General features: G+C 42.2%; 2 protein-coding genes across 5 annotated transcripts in view; both read left to right on the top strand.

Annotated features, from left to right (window-relative positions):
• The first annotated feature begins 1,601 nt into the window (after nucleotides 1-1,601).
• On the top strand, nucleotides 1,602-16,576 carry HAO2 (hydroxyacid oxidase 2). 4 transcript variants are annotated; one of them, XR_010391356.1, is made up of 8 exons: nucleotides 1,602-1,710; nucleotides 3,980-4,133; nucleotides 4,961-5,112; nucleotides 5,947-6,230; nucleotides 6,602-6,817; nucleotides 8,668-8,826; nucleotides 9,657-9,762; nucleotides 9,851-10,268. XR_010391356.1 is itself a non-coding variant. In XM_026104903.2 (8 exons), the coding sequence occupies exons 2-8, from the start codon at nucleotides 4,003-4,005 to the stop codon at nucleotides 11,936-11,938; spliced, it is 1,068 nt and encodes a 355-aa protein (XP_025960688.1). In that variant the 5' UTR covers nucleotides 1,602-1,710; nucleotides 3,980-4,002; the 3' UTR covers nucleotides 11,939-16,576. The 4 variants fall into 4 exon arrangements, 3 of the variants coding, with proteins under 3 accessions (XP_025960688.1, XP_064375505.1, XP_025960689.1); XM_026104903.2 differs by lacking the exons at nucleotides 9,657-9,762; nucleotides 9,851-10,268 and adding exons at nucleotides 10,506-10,575; nucleotides 11,883-16,576; XM_064519435.1 differs by lacking the exons at nucleotides 9,657-9,762; nucleotides 9,851-10,268 and adding an exon at nucleotides 10,303-10,492.
• Nucleotides 12,828-16,743, top strand: part of LOC112985919 (3 beta-hydroxysteroid dehydrogenase/Delta 5-->4-isomerase-like) — a 20,594-nt gene continuing 16,678 nt past the window's right edge. The window contains exon 1 of the mRNA XM_064519409.1: nucleotides 12,828-12,952. Within this exon, the coding sequence (XP_064375479.1) occupies nucleotides 12,938-12,952 (15 nt within the window). The 5' untranslated portion in view covers nucleotides 12,828-12,937. The remainder of the gene's footprint in view (nucleotides 12,953-16,743) is intronic.

The raw sequence follows: 16,743 nt of genomic DNA, 5'->3' as shown, positions 1-16,743 counted from the left end.
TACATCAGATAGAAAGATGTATCTTTGCTACAGCTGAAAAAAAATGTTATCAGTGACATAGGATTTCTCTTGCTGGGAACATAAGGTCTGCATTCCTGCATCAGACCAGCCTTGAGGATACCAGAACCGCAGGCTGTGATGCTGTTCAGCTTCCAGTTCTTCCCCAGTCCTTTGGCTCACTCACTGCCTCAGCTGCAGTGTTTGGGCTGGGAGGACAATACTGGCAAAACTCTGGGAATGTTCTCACAAAGTTTTTGCTTCAGCTTCTGCTCCTGGTATCACAGGTTTATGGAAAAACACATACCAATTTTCAGTTAGTAAAAATCTAAGTTCCAAGCTCTCATGCTTGTAGGTAGAAATTGAAAACATGAACCCTGAAGTCTAAAAACCAGAGGACAAATAAAACTGTCCAGTATTTACTTTTTATATCTTGCAAATCTAAGTCAATGTCATAAATCTGTTGGCGCTTCCATCCTGGTTTGTAATGCTTAGTGGAGGGAAGGAAGGGAGCACAGTAAAGTCTCACCAGTTCCCAAGCAGAGGAAAAAGAAAAGGACAGACATTGCTCCTGGGAGATGGCTGGATAGGCAGCCAAAGGAGGAAATCTGCAAGTGCAGGGGGAGAGCACATGGATCATGGGAGCACTCATAGCCATTTAAAAATGGTGGAGCACAAAGGCTACTTTATTTGTTCATATACTGTAGGAAATAAAAAAAAAAATCTCTCTTCCACATGCAGTAGTAAGGATTCAAGACTCGGTAGCTCTGTGAGCTGTGACAACTCACATTGCCTATGGATCATCATTTTGGAGGGCTTTGTGGCATATTCATTAGCAAATTATCAACAGGCTTGAGGAGCAGCTTTGGTTGGCCAGGGACTGGAAAAAGGCAGCAAATCCAAAAGACTTTTTCTGCAGACCTGTTAGTTTTCCTTGCAGACCTGCAAGAAGTTGTGGTAGCATGCAGTTTACTTGGTAGAGCTAGAGGTTTTCACCAGACTCATAAAAATGAAAGCATCAAGTAACAAAGTGACACTGGGACTAAAAGAGCTGTGGTCCTCCCCTTGTGCGAGAGTGGTAAACTCCTTCCTGCAAATTCTTTCTAGTTCTTTAAAAAGAGCTTCCCAGCTAAAGCACAAGCATCTTGTATCTCACATGTACACTGCTTCTACTGAAATCCTGTATAATTTCAGTACACCTTCAGCATGAGCCTTGAGTTTCTTGAGGTCCTCACATGCCCCATAGGAAATGGCACTTTACCTCCACTCCTTCTCCTGCTTGGAGCAAGCTGCAGGGAACACTGCCAGCCCATGCCTGAACAGGGCTGCACTGCTACCATCTCTCCTGCCCTCCTAAGGGCCATTTTAGGGTTTCAGTCAAAACCTCTGAGATGCTGTCGCTTCCCTGAGTGAATGCACACTTTAGCCACTACCAAACAGTGCAGTTCCAGTGCTGTTTGCCAAGCAATTACTTTGTTGACAAGGTGGCAGACATTTTTGGAAGGACCTTTTAATGATCTGATAGCAAAACAAAGTCAGTGTTACACAAGCAGTACAAAGTTTACTGCAGGATTGAGCTTTAATCACTTGTGGTTGCTTATTGACTCCCAAAAAAACAGCAGCTACGCAGCGAAAAGACCTCCTCTGTATCCTGTTTGCAAGCTAACTTGAAATAGAGGATCTCATCTTCTGCTGCTCACCCTGAAACCCAAAGTAAGCCTGAATTGAGGGGCAGTGAGGACTGGGCCTGGGTCATTTAAAATTCCAATTTATTCTGCCATGAAAGGATTTGGTTTATTTTTTTGTGCATGCTGACTTTGATCTTTCTTACATCAGGGAAAGGAGAACTCGTAATATGTTGTATATGGTATATCATGATATATGAAGACTTGTTCTATCAACAGTGGTTGATGTAATGAAGACGTACAGACAGGACTTGGGATATTTTTACCACCCTGATACCTAATGCTTATTAGAGGAGACAAAACACTAATTTAGTCACACTTCCTCTTTGTCTTCTAACTGATTCCATCATCTCGGCTCTTTGCTGGCATGGAATTATGATTCCTGATTTTCAAGTATATACACACAGTCATCTCTATCAGTGAAACATATGCATGTTTGCAATTTGACAGACTGGATTTGTGTACATAACCTATGTGTTTTTCTGTGTCAGAAGCACACAACATCAGAAACATTGGACTGGTTTTGGTGAAGCTTGAAACCCCTGCTAATCTGCTGTGAAAGGCTCGTCTTGAGAGCCAGAGTATTTACTTCTTCCTAGACATTTTTAGAAAGATTACATGAAAACCACAGCTGTTTTAAAACTCCATGTTTTAATAGAAACTGCAGAAGTAATTATAACAAACATTTTAGCAAATTGATTTTTCGTATGTTTTGTACAGTGTAATACACCATGTTTCCTCTCACACAGGCATGATTTGCTAAAATATCAATCTACATAGTTTTTAGTCCTGGCTGGTTCACAAGCATGAAAGTGAAGGTGTTTGACAGTCAGATTTATATTGGTTTGATTGAACATTTGGGTCACACAACATTACTTCTGTTCCCTGACAGACTGAGAGTAGTTCTTTGAATCATGTTTCATGTTGTGAAATTTGCTTTTTGTCCATGTTCTCCCATAGGTTCTCAAAATTTTGTATGTTCTTTTCTTAGCATGCATGAATGCTGCAATGTGGAAAGTAAATACCAAAGAGATATTTATTTGTTGCACAAGAAAAATGAATATTCCTACAAAATATTTTGTGTTTTTTTCCACAACTCTTGCCTTGACTGTGACTTGTACTCAGAGACTGCACATAGCTTTAAAATGCCTTCATGCTGGAGCAGGTTAGATGTAGGCTCTGTATTTACTTGCTTCCAAATTTTATGAGCTTGGGTTTAGCCAATGTGCTCAGTAACTAATGGTTCAGTCAGAGAGCAGTTCTAGAAGAAAGACAATCCAAAGAATGAAGCTCTGGAACAATCTTCCAGGAAAACTAGTGGAACAAATAATCCCACTTTATTTAAGATGGAATTTATGATGGAATTGTATGACTGCTGTGCCTTAAAATAGCAGAAGACCCAAAGTGTCCTTCTCAGGCTTCTGTTCATTAAGGCAGAATTGAGACACAGATACACAAGTTTTCTCTTACTCTTATGTCTCCATCAGCAAGTTTTCCTTATACTAGGGCAGAGGATAAATGGCAAGATTTGCTTGAGATCAGATGAAATAATTATGGACACTGGGTAATCATAGTCTGATAAAGCAGTAACTAAAAGTTAGAAAGAAATTCTGATTCAGGAAGGATCTTAAGAGATAAAAGACCAGATTTTCCCCATAATTCCTTTAATTCTGGTGGAACATCTTGGAGTTATCACACTTCCAAGATCAAGACTTGAAAGTTTAGGAAATGCCCAAATAAATACCACCTATGTGACTTTGGTTTGTGTGTGTGACACAATATTCCACAGACCAAGGTCAGCAAGCAGCTGCACCATGCTGACTTTGAAACATTTTTCCAGATTCTTTTAAGTGGGAGGCTGGATTAGATAACCTCCAAAGTTCCCTTCTTTTGCAAATTTTGCTATGAATCTGTGAGAGCTAAGCAGGAATTTATATTTTCTTGGATTTACATTTCTGAAATTATCAGAGCAATCTCCTGGCACTGCCCCTTAGTGAACCTGTATGAAGGGCAGTCTTGTCACTGTTTCGGGATGCAAGTACGGGACATTTAGGAAACGAGATGTATGCCTTACATGTGTTCAGGAGGCAGCATCAAATGAGGTGATATTACCTCAAGATTACTCCTGATCATAAGAGCTCAATAAATAGTCTCACAGACTGAATGGGCCACCAAGCTGGCCACAACTCTTCTACAAGACCAAGGAGTCAAGGCTTGCATTGTGACATTAGAGTGCATAGAATAGAGAATGACAATTCAGGATTTAATTTCTGCTCCATGTTATTCTTTTCTTCCAGGGTTCCCAAAGCAACTCTCTGAAATGGCTATGGTGTGTCTGTCAGACTTTGAAGCTTATGCTAAAAAGTATTTACCTAAGACTGCTTGGGATTTTTTTGCAGCTGGAGCAGATGATGGGACCACTCGAGATGACAATATCCTGGCATATAAAAGGTAATGTGAAGGGGAAGCAAAGGGTATTGTGCAGGAATCTGTTAAATTATATTTGTGTGCAAGTGTGTTTGGCATTTGTGCTCAGCATTCGCAAGCAAAGACTCTTAACATCTTGCCCTCTCAGACTGATCCCCAAGCAGAATGCACTTGTCTGAATGACATACACTGCACCCTCTGATGCTAGCCAGAATGAGAAACAGATTGTATGAGGCGTAAGGGACACTGAGGGTACAGGCAAGTGGTGTGGTGCGGTGCGGTGCGGTGCGGTGCGGTGCGGTGTGGTGTGGTGTGGTATGGTTTGCTGGAAAAGAGGATAAGTGGTTATAATAGAGTGAGATGCAATGGGGAGCATGTGGTGGACTGCAGGAACCCTAAGTATGAATAATATGGGATTTGGGGACAGCGCTGCAGGCAGTGAAAGCAGACACTGTGCAGTGAGGGTAGAGATGAGAATGATGTAGTGGAAGACAGAGACCTGGGACTGGGCTGCAAGTAGAAGTAATTTATGGGGAGGAGACACAGGGACAACAAGAGATGTAAAGAGTGGTGAGCTGAAGTGGGAAGTGCAGGAATGAGGTATTGTGGCCCGTGAATAGGAGTACGCGATTAATTGTAGGTGTAGCTGGTTGAACTGCTGGCTGAAATGGCCTGTGAAAGCAAACAGAAAGGAAGAAGAATCATTTTCACATGGCTATGCTTTCTTTATCAACTCAGATTCCTGCATTACGATGGGTAAATGAAGACCTGGTTTCCATACAACATCAAAAGCAGAAAAGCCTTTGGGCAGCTAAAACACTAAAGAGTGTTTTATTGCTATTGCCTTACAGAATTCGTTTCCGGCCACGCATGCTGCGGGATGTATCTGTGATGGACATTAGGACTAAGCTCCTAGGGACTGAAATCAGCTTTCCTGTAGGAATTGCCCCTACAGGCTTCCACCAGCTTGCATGGCCTGATGGAGAGAAAAGCACAGCCAGAGGTACTCATCCATTTTGTTCCTGCGTAGCAAAAATGGGTTTGTGGAAAACTCAGTGGAAAATCTAAGGAGCTCTTAGGATGATTGGAAGTGTGACAGTGCAAAGTGTTCAGGCTTGAAGGGACAAACTCCTTTCTCACTTTCTGACACCCCTTTTGGTAGGTGACCCACTTTGCTCTGGTGACACAGAGTTCATGAGAAGCCATTTAAACGGTGTTGTACTTCTCCAGCTACCACTGTTACCAGATCACCCTTGTTGGGGGCTGCTGCAAATTTGAGACAGAGATTGTGGAGACATTTCTGACTTGCACCAAAACCTGCATAGGTCCTCAGTGCCATCGGCTCTAGATAGGACATAAAAGTGATGGATAGGTCTCAGCCTATAAATTTCTTGTGAGAACTGTGTCTCCCCTGGAGAAAAGAAGAATCGCTCTCCCAAATCCTGTCGTGACTTTGGAGAGCTGCCCCCTAGAAATACCTTTGCTCACATGTGGGTTTCTGTATAAACAGATTGCGTTTGCTAGCACATTCCTGTGAGGCAGTAGTCATAAAGATGAAGTTGCTCTTCTTAAAAAACAGTTTCAAAATGAAACAACACTTGGTGAAGTACTTCTTCCTTTCCTGTATTCTTAAGCATCATGCTACAACAGTGCATGGTAAATGTTGCCATTTTTAATCCCTGAGACATACATGCCTGTTGGTAGAGCGCTGTGTTTGGTAGAATATACATAAAATAGCAGTTCAACTGTTCTCTGTAAATAGTATATGAAAAAATCCTGTACCAGGAACCTGATAGGACTATTCAAATAACATTGATTCTTTTAATACCTCCTGAAGCAGCCAAAGCCATGAACATTTGTTACATTGCCAGCACATACTCCACCAGCAGCCTGGAAGAGATCTCTGCGGCTGCCCCCGGTGGCTTCCAATGGTTCCAGCTCTATATCCACCGCAACAGGGCGGTTTCTAAGCAGCTGGTCCAACAGGCAGAGGCCTTGGGTTTCCAAGGCCTAGTCCTCACAGCTGACCTGCCCTACACTGGCAAAAGACGGGATGATGTCCGTAACGGCTTCCGGCTTCCTCCACACATGAGCCTGAAGAACTTGGAGGCAGCCTTTGAGGTTTGTAAAATGATCTAGTTCTCTCATTCACTGTGCTGGTATATACCACATGAGACAAAACCACTGAGTAACTGCTGCCTTGACATCTGCTGTATCAAGGGCATATTTTCTCCCATTCTGGTTCTTTAGTGTTCTGGTCTGACCTCCTGCTGACCAGGATTCTGGCTTTAAAATCTCAGTCCAGCCTCCTTAGAAACACTTATTTCCATCTCCGTTACAAATATTGTCCCGCAGTGACACACACTTTACAGAGGTGATGGACAAGACTGTTGGGAAGTTTAATTAGTTTCTTCTAAGGCAGGGAAAGACTTTAAGGGGCCTCTCTATTATTACAACTTAAAGTGAGACTTCCTCCTGCCCCATGGCTGTAGGGCGATGACCGTTCTGAGTATGGACTCCCACCCAACAGCTTGGATCCTTCAGTCACCTGGAATGATATCTACTGGCTGCAGAGCCTTACTCGCCTGCCTATCATCCTCAAAGGCATCTTGACCAAAGAAGATGCAGAGCTGGCAGTAAGACACGGAGTTCAGGGTATTATTGTGTCCAATCATGGTGGAAGGCAACTGGATGGAGGACCTGCCACTGTAAGTGGTACAGTTGATATCCCGTGAGTGTTTGTTGTATGTATGCTTGTGCTAAGCTGGATGTCTGTATGCTGATGGTTGTATATATATGTATATATGTTTATGGTGGATTTGTGTGTTTGTTGCATGGCTGTGAGCATGTGCAGATGTCCTTTAGCTTTAAATGGGTAAGATGCATGTCTTGGCATGTGCTAGCCATGCAAGTATTTTCTCAGCTTCTTGGGAGGGTTCTGTAACCAGTACTGAACCCATGTTACTGCAGACAAACCACTGTCAGTATCTGGTCTAAGTTAGTAAAAGCTGATTTGCCTGTGTCCTCGTCAGCTGGTACAGTGCACACATATGTGCACTCCAGCAGGAACAAACTGAAGCTCTGGAGTTGAATATGTACAAGTCAGAGTATAATGTATTCTTATCATTAACCTCTTGCCAAAACATGCACAAACAATGCAGCTAGATTTAATGAGAGATCTGCATGCATATTTACAGGCTCAAGACTAAATGGGAATTTATTGACTTTATGAGCCAGAAAAAGGATAACTTATTTGGAGGAAAATTCCCTATTTTTTAATCTGTACAAGGAAATTGTAGGTTGTTATGACATATGTGTATTTCACTGCTTTGATTTGGCTTCATTTTTCTCCCTGTGCTTTACTGGCAGTAAACGGTCAGTTTTTCCAATTGTTTCTTTTACATATTTGTATCTCATAGCATCTCATTCTTACTGACTTACTTTCTTCTCTTTGTTTTCCTCTGTAAAATAAAAATAGGCACCAGGGAATTCTCTGCTATTCTATGTCAAGGGTGGCAGTAATGAATAAAATTTCTTTCTAGATGCTAAAGACATAATAATAGAAATGGCGTCCATATTAAACTGTCTACCTTAGAAATATATTTTCATAGGCAGAAAATCCAGCAGATACATAGCCTTGCCATTCCCCCAGTACCAGGCCTGGCAGCAGAGGCTGTTGTCACTGCACTTGGTGAGCTACTCCTGGACAATTTCAGCCTGCAGATCTTCAGCCTGAAGTTCTGAAAAAAAATTATGAGCAACTGGAGAAATCTACTTAGTAATCTTAGTTATAGCTGTTCTACCCAAAAAAGATGAAAGGAAGGCAAGAGAGTGTAAGAGATCACAGGAAAGAGATGGTTGAGCTTGCTGAGAAGGGGGTTAATGAGGTCTGGCGCAATGTCATGTCACTGGTTATATTGCCCTTGGGACCAGAGCCAGTATCTCTGCATGGTAGTGCTCTGCACTGTACTCTGCCATACAGAAAAGATCTTAGGGAATCAAGAGGCTTAGCCAGGAGGAAATGACAGGTGGACCGTACTACATAGCAAATGAAATCCTTCATAGCTGCTTTATGGGGCTTCAGGAGGCTTTCAACAGATGGTCACTAGAATTAGGTTGAAATAGAAGTAAGGTAACTTGGAAAGAAACAGGGAGAAGTTTGACATTAGCCTTTTTTACAGACATTTGTATCATTCATTATTGTCTCAGATGAAAGTGAGATATTATCAACAATTATTTCCATTAAAATTTATTTTAAACATCTTTCCAGAAAATGGAAAGCAAATGAAAATGTTACTTTCTGACTTACCAGAAGTGCTAGCACAGAATGCTAACTTAAGAAAAACATTGGAAAATGGAAACTATCTGGCAAATTTAACATGGAACTGCACTTTATTCTACAACTTTTGGTGCTGAGTTATTTGAGATGCATTGTTACACATCATTTTGAGAACATATGCTGGTAAATTATTCCATATTGTCTGCCTGTTCTGCATCTCTCCCTTTTGTGTCAGGATCAAAAGCTGACCTCAGTGTGAAAGTGCCTTCTTCTTTGCAGATTGATGCTCTGGTTGAAGTTGTGGAGGCTGTACAAGGCAGAGCTGAGGTTTATTTAGATGGTGGAATACGAAAAGGCAGTGATGTATTAAAGGCACTGGCACTGGGAGCAAAATGTGTCTTTATTGGAAGACCAGCTTTGTGGGGGCTTGCTTACAAGGTGAGTAAGGAAGTTTGAGGTTTATATGTCCACTTTTCACACTCTCCAGTACTCTGAGTTACTAAAAAAAAAAAATCTCACAGAGACAGTTTTCACCACTGAGGAATCTTAAGCACTTTTTACTTTCACTGAATTTTTAGTGAGAATGCCCCCAGTTGAATCAAAACCAGACATTTTGTGTGATTAAAAAATACCAGAGAATTTTATGTTTAAAAATATGTTCTTGAAGTTGAAAACATTATTTCGTGGGCCTGATTTCTTAGTGTTGCAATTTGGTGCTAAAATACTGTAGGAGTCAGGGCCATTGGTGTTTTTGAAAATAGGAAGTGGTCTTATTTGTTGCAAAGATGTTTTTGAAAATTTTATCTGCTTTCAGCTTACTAGGAAACAATGTATGGTTTTAGTACAGCAGTTTAATAGTGGAGTTATGAGTTCTTTCTTTAGAAATATATATAGATCCCCGTCCCACTGATCTTTAAAAGTTTTTTTGGCAGGACTGAGCACAACAAGTCCTGTAGGTACCTAAGTGTGCTGCTACCATCCATTCCAGCATCTACCATTCAAACTTTGCTGCTTCTTAAATATTGGCACATTCGTATGATCCCAAATTATAAATCAGGCCTCCGATGCAGCAGATTGGCATAATATATTGAAAAGTAAAATGTAATTATATAAGGTTTTTACTTTGCTAAGCATTTCCTTTTTAACCTCTGGATTGGTGTGTTCAAGATCTGCTGTAGAAAAAAAAATATTTAGCTTTATGTTCTAGAAGTATTTTCTATCTTTAAAGTGAGACTCCCATCCAGTGATGTGATTCCTGTATATTCTAGAAACTAGGCTTTAAGCAAGAAATTGCCTGAAGCTTGTGAGAAACCTGGGAGAGCTGGCAGCGCTGGCAAACAGGAGAAAAGGGCCCAACATAAAAAGGGCATTGCTGTGAGTTGCCTTCAGTTTTTCCATGATGGGAACAGATAGAAGATGGTATTTTTTGAGTTCAACAGTATCTTGGTATTGTATCCCATAGGATATTCCTAAAGATGTACCTCTGTGGCATTACTTCAGCATACAACAGAGGAAGGGCAAGGACAAGCAGTGACATTGTCAGCACCCAAAGCATTCTACATTGTAAGAAATAAAAAGAAAAGAAAAGAAAAGAGCAAAAAGAAAAAAAATCCGCCAATATTTTACAGTAAGATAAAAACAACATATACATTTTATGCAGTTTTTGAGCTTCTTGATGTCATTTGCTCAGAGGAAAATGCACACTGTACTGTTTCATCCCTGTATCTGAGTAAACTACAGTTTTTAAAGCTTTACCATTTATAAAACTCTCATTACTTCATAAAATACCATCAGCATTGCCAAGCTTAACATTTTAAAACAAGTCCATTGGTGAAGGTTATCTGAAAGTTAAAAAAAAAAGCAGCTAGAAAATGTCAGCAGTGAAAAACAGCTTTGTTTTCTTTCCCTGTTCAGATATATCACAAAAGGAAAAGCATCTAAATTAATCTGTGATGAACGGAGCACATCCATCGTATCATTCTAAGCATTCATCTGCATGAGCAACTAGAATTGGCACTGATTTAAGGGACTGTCCCAGCTCTCACAGTGAAAGCATCCTGCTGCATTACTGTGGGCCAGTGCTCCTTTCACCCTGACTGCTTTCTCTGTTGGAGCAGGGTGAAGAAGGTCTTCAAGACGTTTTGAGGATTTTGCGTGATGAGTTTCGTTTGTCAATGGCCTTAACTGGTAAGCATTTTGCAGGTTGTTTTTAACTGGTGATACGGAGGGTGTGCATGCAATAGGAGCTTCACATCCAAACAGACTTCACCATCTAAAATCAGAAGCCTGATGGGCAGATGAGAGAAAGGGAATCAGAAAGAAAACATGTGAACTGTGCTAGTTCTAGCTGGGGTATTTAAGGTGATTCTTTTCTTCTTGTGAAACTACTTTGCATTTCATGTGCCACAGCAATGAAGCTTGCAAGAAGAATGTAAGCAAGGAGCTTTCTGACCTGATTTAAATTAAAGAAATGCAAAACTGCTAAGCAGAGCCAAGTTAAAGTTGCAATTTCTGTTCTGCTAGGAATTGCATGTTTTTCAGTATTTGACTTAATCTCTACTGCGGTAAAATGCAATCAATTTTTTGCAGCATGAAAAGTTCAGAAAAACTGGATTCAGGATTTTCTCTAGGTACTAGAGATGCCAGCCTGTTGGTACAGGTTCAGATCTCTGCATCCCACATGCTAAAAAGCCTCCATGTCTCTCCAGGCTTTCACTGTTGTCCCTAGTTCTGGGTCTCTCACTTCTGCTCCCACCTGTAACTGCCATGTTTGACCCCCTCACTGAACAGCAAATCTATGCAGTCTGGACTCCAGCTGCACAAAAAAAAGTACAGTGTTTTACTCTTCAGGTCCAGTGTAGAAGTATTTAGGTCCTATCCCAGTTCAAATCATGCTTTAAAGACTTTCGTGCTCCCATGACTGCGAACCCAAGTGGATAGCAACCCTGCGTAGGAGAGTGGAACTGGAATCCTTTGGGGAAACTCATATTACTCTTTCTTTGGGTTACTTTTTCAACTAGTAAAGATTCTTAAAAACTTTTTTTTTCTAAGAGGAAAGCTTGCAAGAAGACACTGAAGTCAGCAAGAGTAGCAGGTTAGAGCCTTTTCAGTGGGGCTGTGAAATTCCCCTTGGATTTAGCCAAAGGAAAAGGCACTGCAAGTTTCCATCTCTGGTCAGTTTAGGCACAAAGGTCTTTCAGCCCTGTTTCTTTCCTGTCTGCCTTTCACTGCTGGCTGGATCAGATAGTTCCCTGCACAGCCTGTTATAAGGATCCTTTTTTTCTGATGTCTAACTCTTCTTGTATGGGAAGCCTAGTGCCTAAGCTGAAGATGCCACTGAGTAGTAGGGCTCGGGTGAGTGAGCTGTTGAAATGCCAACCTATGCCTACATGGCCCGTACAGGATTAGGCTTGTAACTCAGTGAGGAGGCTTTCCAAGTTTCATCCGCAGACCTTTCTGTCACTAACCCATTTCAATTCTCTATTTTATTTCAGGCTGTTCCAGTGTCTCAGAAATTGGCCGACAGCTAGTTCAATTCTCAAAGTTGTAAACAGCCTCCTGCAACGCCCTCTGAACAGGAGCAGCTCACACCGGCAATTGAGGTCCCAAAACAGACTAAAGAGAGAAAAAGGAGGTGCAAATGTTGAACCTATAACATATAGCTGATAAAGCCTTCAAAAAGCTCCTGAGGAGATTAGGGAAGGCTCTGTGTTAGCAAGGATCATTCTTTGCTTTCATTGAGGCCAATAAGTTCTTCTTCAGATAATTGTTACTTGCTTAAATACATTTACTTAAAACTGTCTGTTCCCTGGCATTACTTGTGTTGGGCCTTACTCTCAAACTGTATTATGTCTGGCAGCCAGACATGCTAGAAAACTATGTCCCTTGCTGCTTCTGCCTGATCTTTCTACCTAGTCTGACTGCAAGTCCAGCCACAGGCCTTTCCTGCTGCAGGCAGGAGGTACCGTGACTGCTACCTCCAATAGCCTGGGCTCTCCCAGGCATATTCATAACAGATATGGAAATTAGATCGGCCAGCCAACAGGTACCCCGGCTCCTCTTTACAGTGGTGTCATCTTGCCCACTGCTTCTAAATAGAGAAATGAAATCAATAGTAACCCAAGCAATATCGTGCATGCCCCACAGTGTTCCTGGATGTCCTTTACTACACAGTTAATTTGGACTGCATCCTCAGCAAGGCAACATCCAGGCCCTATCTATCTTCAGAGCACAGCATGAGCTTGTGGCAGCGCATGAATAACTCACATGATGCCCTGCTCTCTTTGCCCACGGATGAGTGCAGCCAGGACAGGCTAACAGCATTGGTCAAAGCTATCTGTAACATCAGACCAGCATGTTATGTTTGTCCTTGGAGGATGGTGCAGAGGCAGCGCTGGGCTGCTGCCAGTGTAAACTCTTGCTCTCTGAGGTAAAAGAAATGCATGCTCATCAGTTTCCTTTCCAAGTTTCCACCTGAGACACTGGTCTTGCCTGCCCCTAACGAAGCACAGCCTGGGCTCTGCCACCCACCTGGCCTCACCTGGGAGTGATGGATTCCTACTTTGTAACTAGGAGCTTTTTGTTGCTTTCTTTGCACGAGTCTTCTTTCACCCAGATGTTTCCTTCTCTGTAGTACTCCTCACAGGACAACCTTGGACTACTCCATCTAGTCTCTCTTTTCTTCTTTCTTCCCCATTCCCTCTCCTTTCATTGTCTCTCCTCTCTGTTCCTTGCCAACCCCTTTCTCCATTGTTTTTCTTCAGTCCTCATCTAGGCTATTATTTTTATATATACCTGACTAACATGATCCTCCCAATGGCATGCACCTTTGTAAAAATATGAAAAGCAGGTGTAGCATCCTGCAGCTGGGGCAAAAGCTGGTCCATGTTGTGTTAGTGGGGGTGATGTTGCTTAGGGTTTGTCTATGTCATAGGCTGCAGTATGGCACAGGGATGCCCAGGAATTGCCTGGGGACTAGAAGCACAGGGCTCCTCTTGCTAAGCACAACAACAGTTTCTGGCAGGCTGTGCTTTAGTGCTACCTGGGCTATGTGCTCCTAGGCTGTGTTTGTAGTCTCATTGATGTGTTTGCACTGTGCAGTAGTGGAGGTGGTATTTGCCTGCTTCCTTTTTGGATATAGCTGTAGAACTTAAAAAATAACTTATCAGAACAAAGGCTACAATCTAATTTTTCAGCTTGCTCTTTTTGTGCTGTCTGTGATTAGCCTTAGCTCCTGGAGCACTGAGAAGGTGCTTTTCACCACTTTTGCTTATCCAAATGCTGCTGGCTATGATGATACTTCCACTAGAGATGCATTTGCTCTAAGTTACTCTAGCAAGGAGGTGTTTAACAACACTTTGTTGATTTGTAGGCTTTATGCAATGCGGCCCAATAAATATGTAAATAGAACTCATCTGAATGGCTAAAATCCCTGCGTGGACATTTGATCTTTGATATGAATGTGGAGTGTAAATCAGTGGGGAATTGGCCAAGGCAAATGGTGTGTTTAGTAAAGAATCTCTAAAGAGGGTTTAACTGATTTAACTACTCTGGCTTAATCGGGTCTTTTAAATAAGACTGGTAAACTAGAATTGTTTACACAAGAAAACCACTTCTGTGTCCCATCTTTAAAAGTGCAATGTGATCTTAAAAATACCTGTTAAGAGCCCTGAGTTCTTGTGTTTTTATTGTTAATTTTTAAGGTCAGATGCAGCCACTGGTGTAGCCACTACTTATATTGCACTTTAGGGCAGCAAAATGGCTGAAGGATACTGGGCAGCAATGTGATGCCAAATGTCCCTTTGCACCAAAGAAGTGCGAACTTGCTGGGCACCTGCCCTGCTTAGTGCACCTCCCAGTCTTCCCATGCACGCAGGGCTCCCCTTCTTGTACCCTCACAGCTCTTTTTATGGTTCTCCTCTCTGCTAATCACCTGGCCCTGCAAGAAGGGCATTACTTCACCCAGTAATTACTTGGAGGAAGGTGAACAGAGAACCCTTGGGGCACAGGGCTATGCAGTTTTCAAACTTTGGTTCAGTGGATCTGTAATTGTAAGTGGCAGAGTTTCAACAAGAAAATGCCAACTCTCCTCCCATGAAACTGCCAATAAGCTTCTCTGGTCAAGACACACTCCTGGCACACAGGAAATGTAACTTTCCTTTAGGAGCAAAGGGCATGTGTGCCCTCCCTTCCTGCTGAGCATGCTACCCACTGGGTCCCAGTGTACAAGGGGCAGCCCAGCACCACCTCCTGTTGCACCAACACCTTAGAAGAACAAAACAAAGCTTGTTCAGCCTTAGACTTGCTAGAAGTGAAGCTTCCAGGTTATGCAAATGGAAGTGGCTGAAGGTGCCTACTCGCAGACCTGGATCAGCTGGCTGAGCTCTGGAGAGGAGCAGGATTTCCAGCATGCTGTCTCTGATACCTCCAGGAGGCTTCCCACTAAGCGTTTGCATTGTTTTAGATCTAGTTCTGGCTCCTCTGGAAGACTTAGTCACTAGGCTTTAGGGACAGAAGAGGAAAACAAGTCACAGGAAGTGAGTCATTGCCAGTGACTAACTAGAGGCAGTGGAGTACTTCCATGGCTCAGGACCTTAATACTTTTCTATGGGGCAGCCTGCTGCTTCTGTCGCCACTAGCTGGTAGTGAGATTGAGCAGGTGTCTGTAGCAGAGAGTTCTTGGTGAATGTTGCTGCTGTCTTCTGGAGCTGATGCTGTGAAATAGGAAGGTAGATGGTGGGAGACTTGGACAACTGCACTTAAGCTCTGTTTCTGTGAAAATGGGGTCCTCTGTCTCCCTGGTAGATGACCATCAAGGCCTGCTTCTAGTTCTCTGCTGTCCAATTCCTGTTTTCTCTGTTCCTTTTTTATGTGGTCCAGCATAAGAATTATTGATGTTTCTTTCAGACTTTCCTTCCTGTTTCACACACCATGTTTGTTCCTTCTGAATCCCCTCTCACTGAAAGAAATCCTGTCTGTTTGGAGAAATCCAGATACTGAAAAATCTTTCATTTCTCACCTGCATTTCAGATAGATGCATTCCACTTGCAGTCTGGCTCTTTCAGTACTCCACACGCAGCATAGCTGGCCTCCTCATGCACCTCCCCATGGCAGTCCATGGTCAGAGCAGAGGTACTGCTCATGGCTGCTGTGCTGAGGCAGAAAAACCTCTCATTTCAGGCTCCAGAGTCTCAGCTTTCACTTAAAGCAAACAAAACAAGATACTGGAATGAATGTAATTGTTACAGTTATGAAGAAAAACCTTCAGGGAGGAAAGCCATATTAAGAAACCCAAAGACATCTGCTGGAACTGAAACAATCATGATGGAAATGCTCTACACTGCAGGGCTCACTTATGATCGCTTCATTGACACCATTGTTGAGTACCATGACAGCCAAACCTGTTGTGAAGGAAAGGCAATTTCATATCATGAAAATAAGCACAATGGTTTATTTTGTGATTTGAGAAGGAACAGCTTGTAACGTCTTCTATGTTTTTCCCATGGCACTGAAGTTGGGGGATGGAGAGCAGGAAGGCAGATGGAGCTGAATGGCTTCTGAGCCCTTCTAAAGGGGAGCCAGAAAAATTGCATCCTCTGATCACGTTGTTCTATAGATTTGCTGTAGGAGACAGCATAAACTTCTTAAACCAAAAATATTTGCAGAGGCCACTGATTTGCAGCTCTCAGGATCTGAATGTCTAGTTCAGTACACCTGGAGCAAGACTTGAAGAGACATGGGGCACTTGCAAGTGAGATGAAGGTCAGCAGAAGGAGTTTGGGACTGTAGGCAGTCCTGAATGAGCAGCATTGGTGGAGCTGAAATATCCTGCCCTCCAGTTCTGTCTCTTGCTATTGGCCATTTGCAGTCATACTATTTTTCCGTCTCATTTTCCAAACTATACCATGACCTAAAACACTCCCCCCCAGTCCCTTCTGCCCTTTCATATTGGCGTATATTATGAGGTTGAGGTAAATCCTGTACCCTTGGATTATTCCGACTTGTTCCCTGACATTCTTCTTGCTGTGCACTGACTGGGGGCTGATGGCAAAGTAGAAGGGGATCCTGGATTTAAAGACCTTCATGGTGCACAAGAGGTAAAACCGAGACTGTACAACTCTTCAAATCTGGCATTTCGAATCTTTTAAATGTTTCACTCATCAATATAATTAAACTGAATTTTATTTCCTCCCTGCTCCCATCTTTAATTTACAACACACTTTATACCAACAAAAATAGTCTAACTATGTAATTATTTTGCTTGATGCAGCATAAAAGTAAAATAAAGCACAACTTATATGCATGTCAAATGAATATTCCTAAAATCTAAAGAAGACTTATGAAGAGTGAACAGAG

The sequence above is a fragment of the Dromaius novaehollandiae genome, chromosome 1 (assembly GCF_036370855.1).
Source record: "Dromaius novaehollandiae isolate bDroNov1 chromosome 1, bDroNov1.hap1, whole genome shotgun sequence".
Classification (NCBI taxonomy): Eukaryota; Metazoa; Chordata; class Aves; order Casuariiformes; family Dromaiidae; genus Dromaius; species Dromaius novaehollandiae.
This window is presented reverse-complemented; position numbering and strand designations above follow the sequence as displayed.

What these genes read in the sequence shown, in the direction of transcription:
- HAO2 (XM_026104903.2), top strand. Translation starts at nt 4,003, where the DNA reads ATGGCTATGGTGTGTCTGTCAGACTTTGAAGCTTATGCTAAAAAGTAT. An exon ending in AGAGAAAAGCACAGCCAGAG is followed by an intron (nt 5,113 to 5,946) that starts GTACTCATCCAT and finishes TACCTCCTGAAG; the next exon opens with CAGCCAAAGCCATGAACATT. An exon ending in TTTGTCAATGGCCTTAACTG is followed by an intron (nt 10,576 to 11,882) that starts GTAAGCATTTTG and finishes ATTTTATTTCAG; the next exon opens with GCTGTTCCAGTGTCTCAGAA.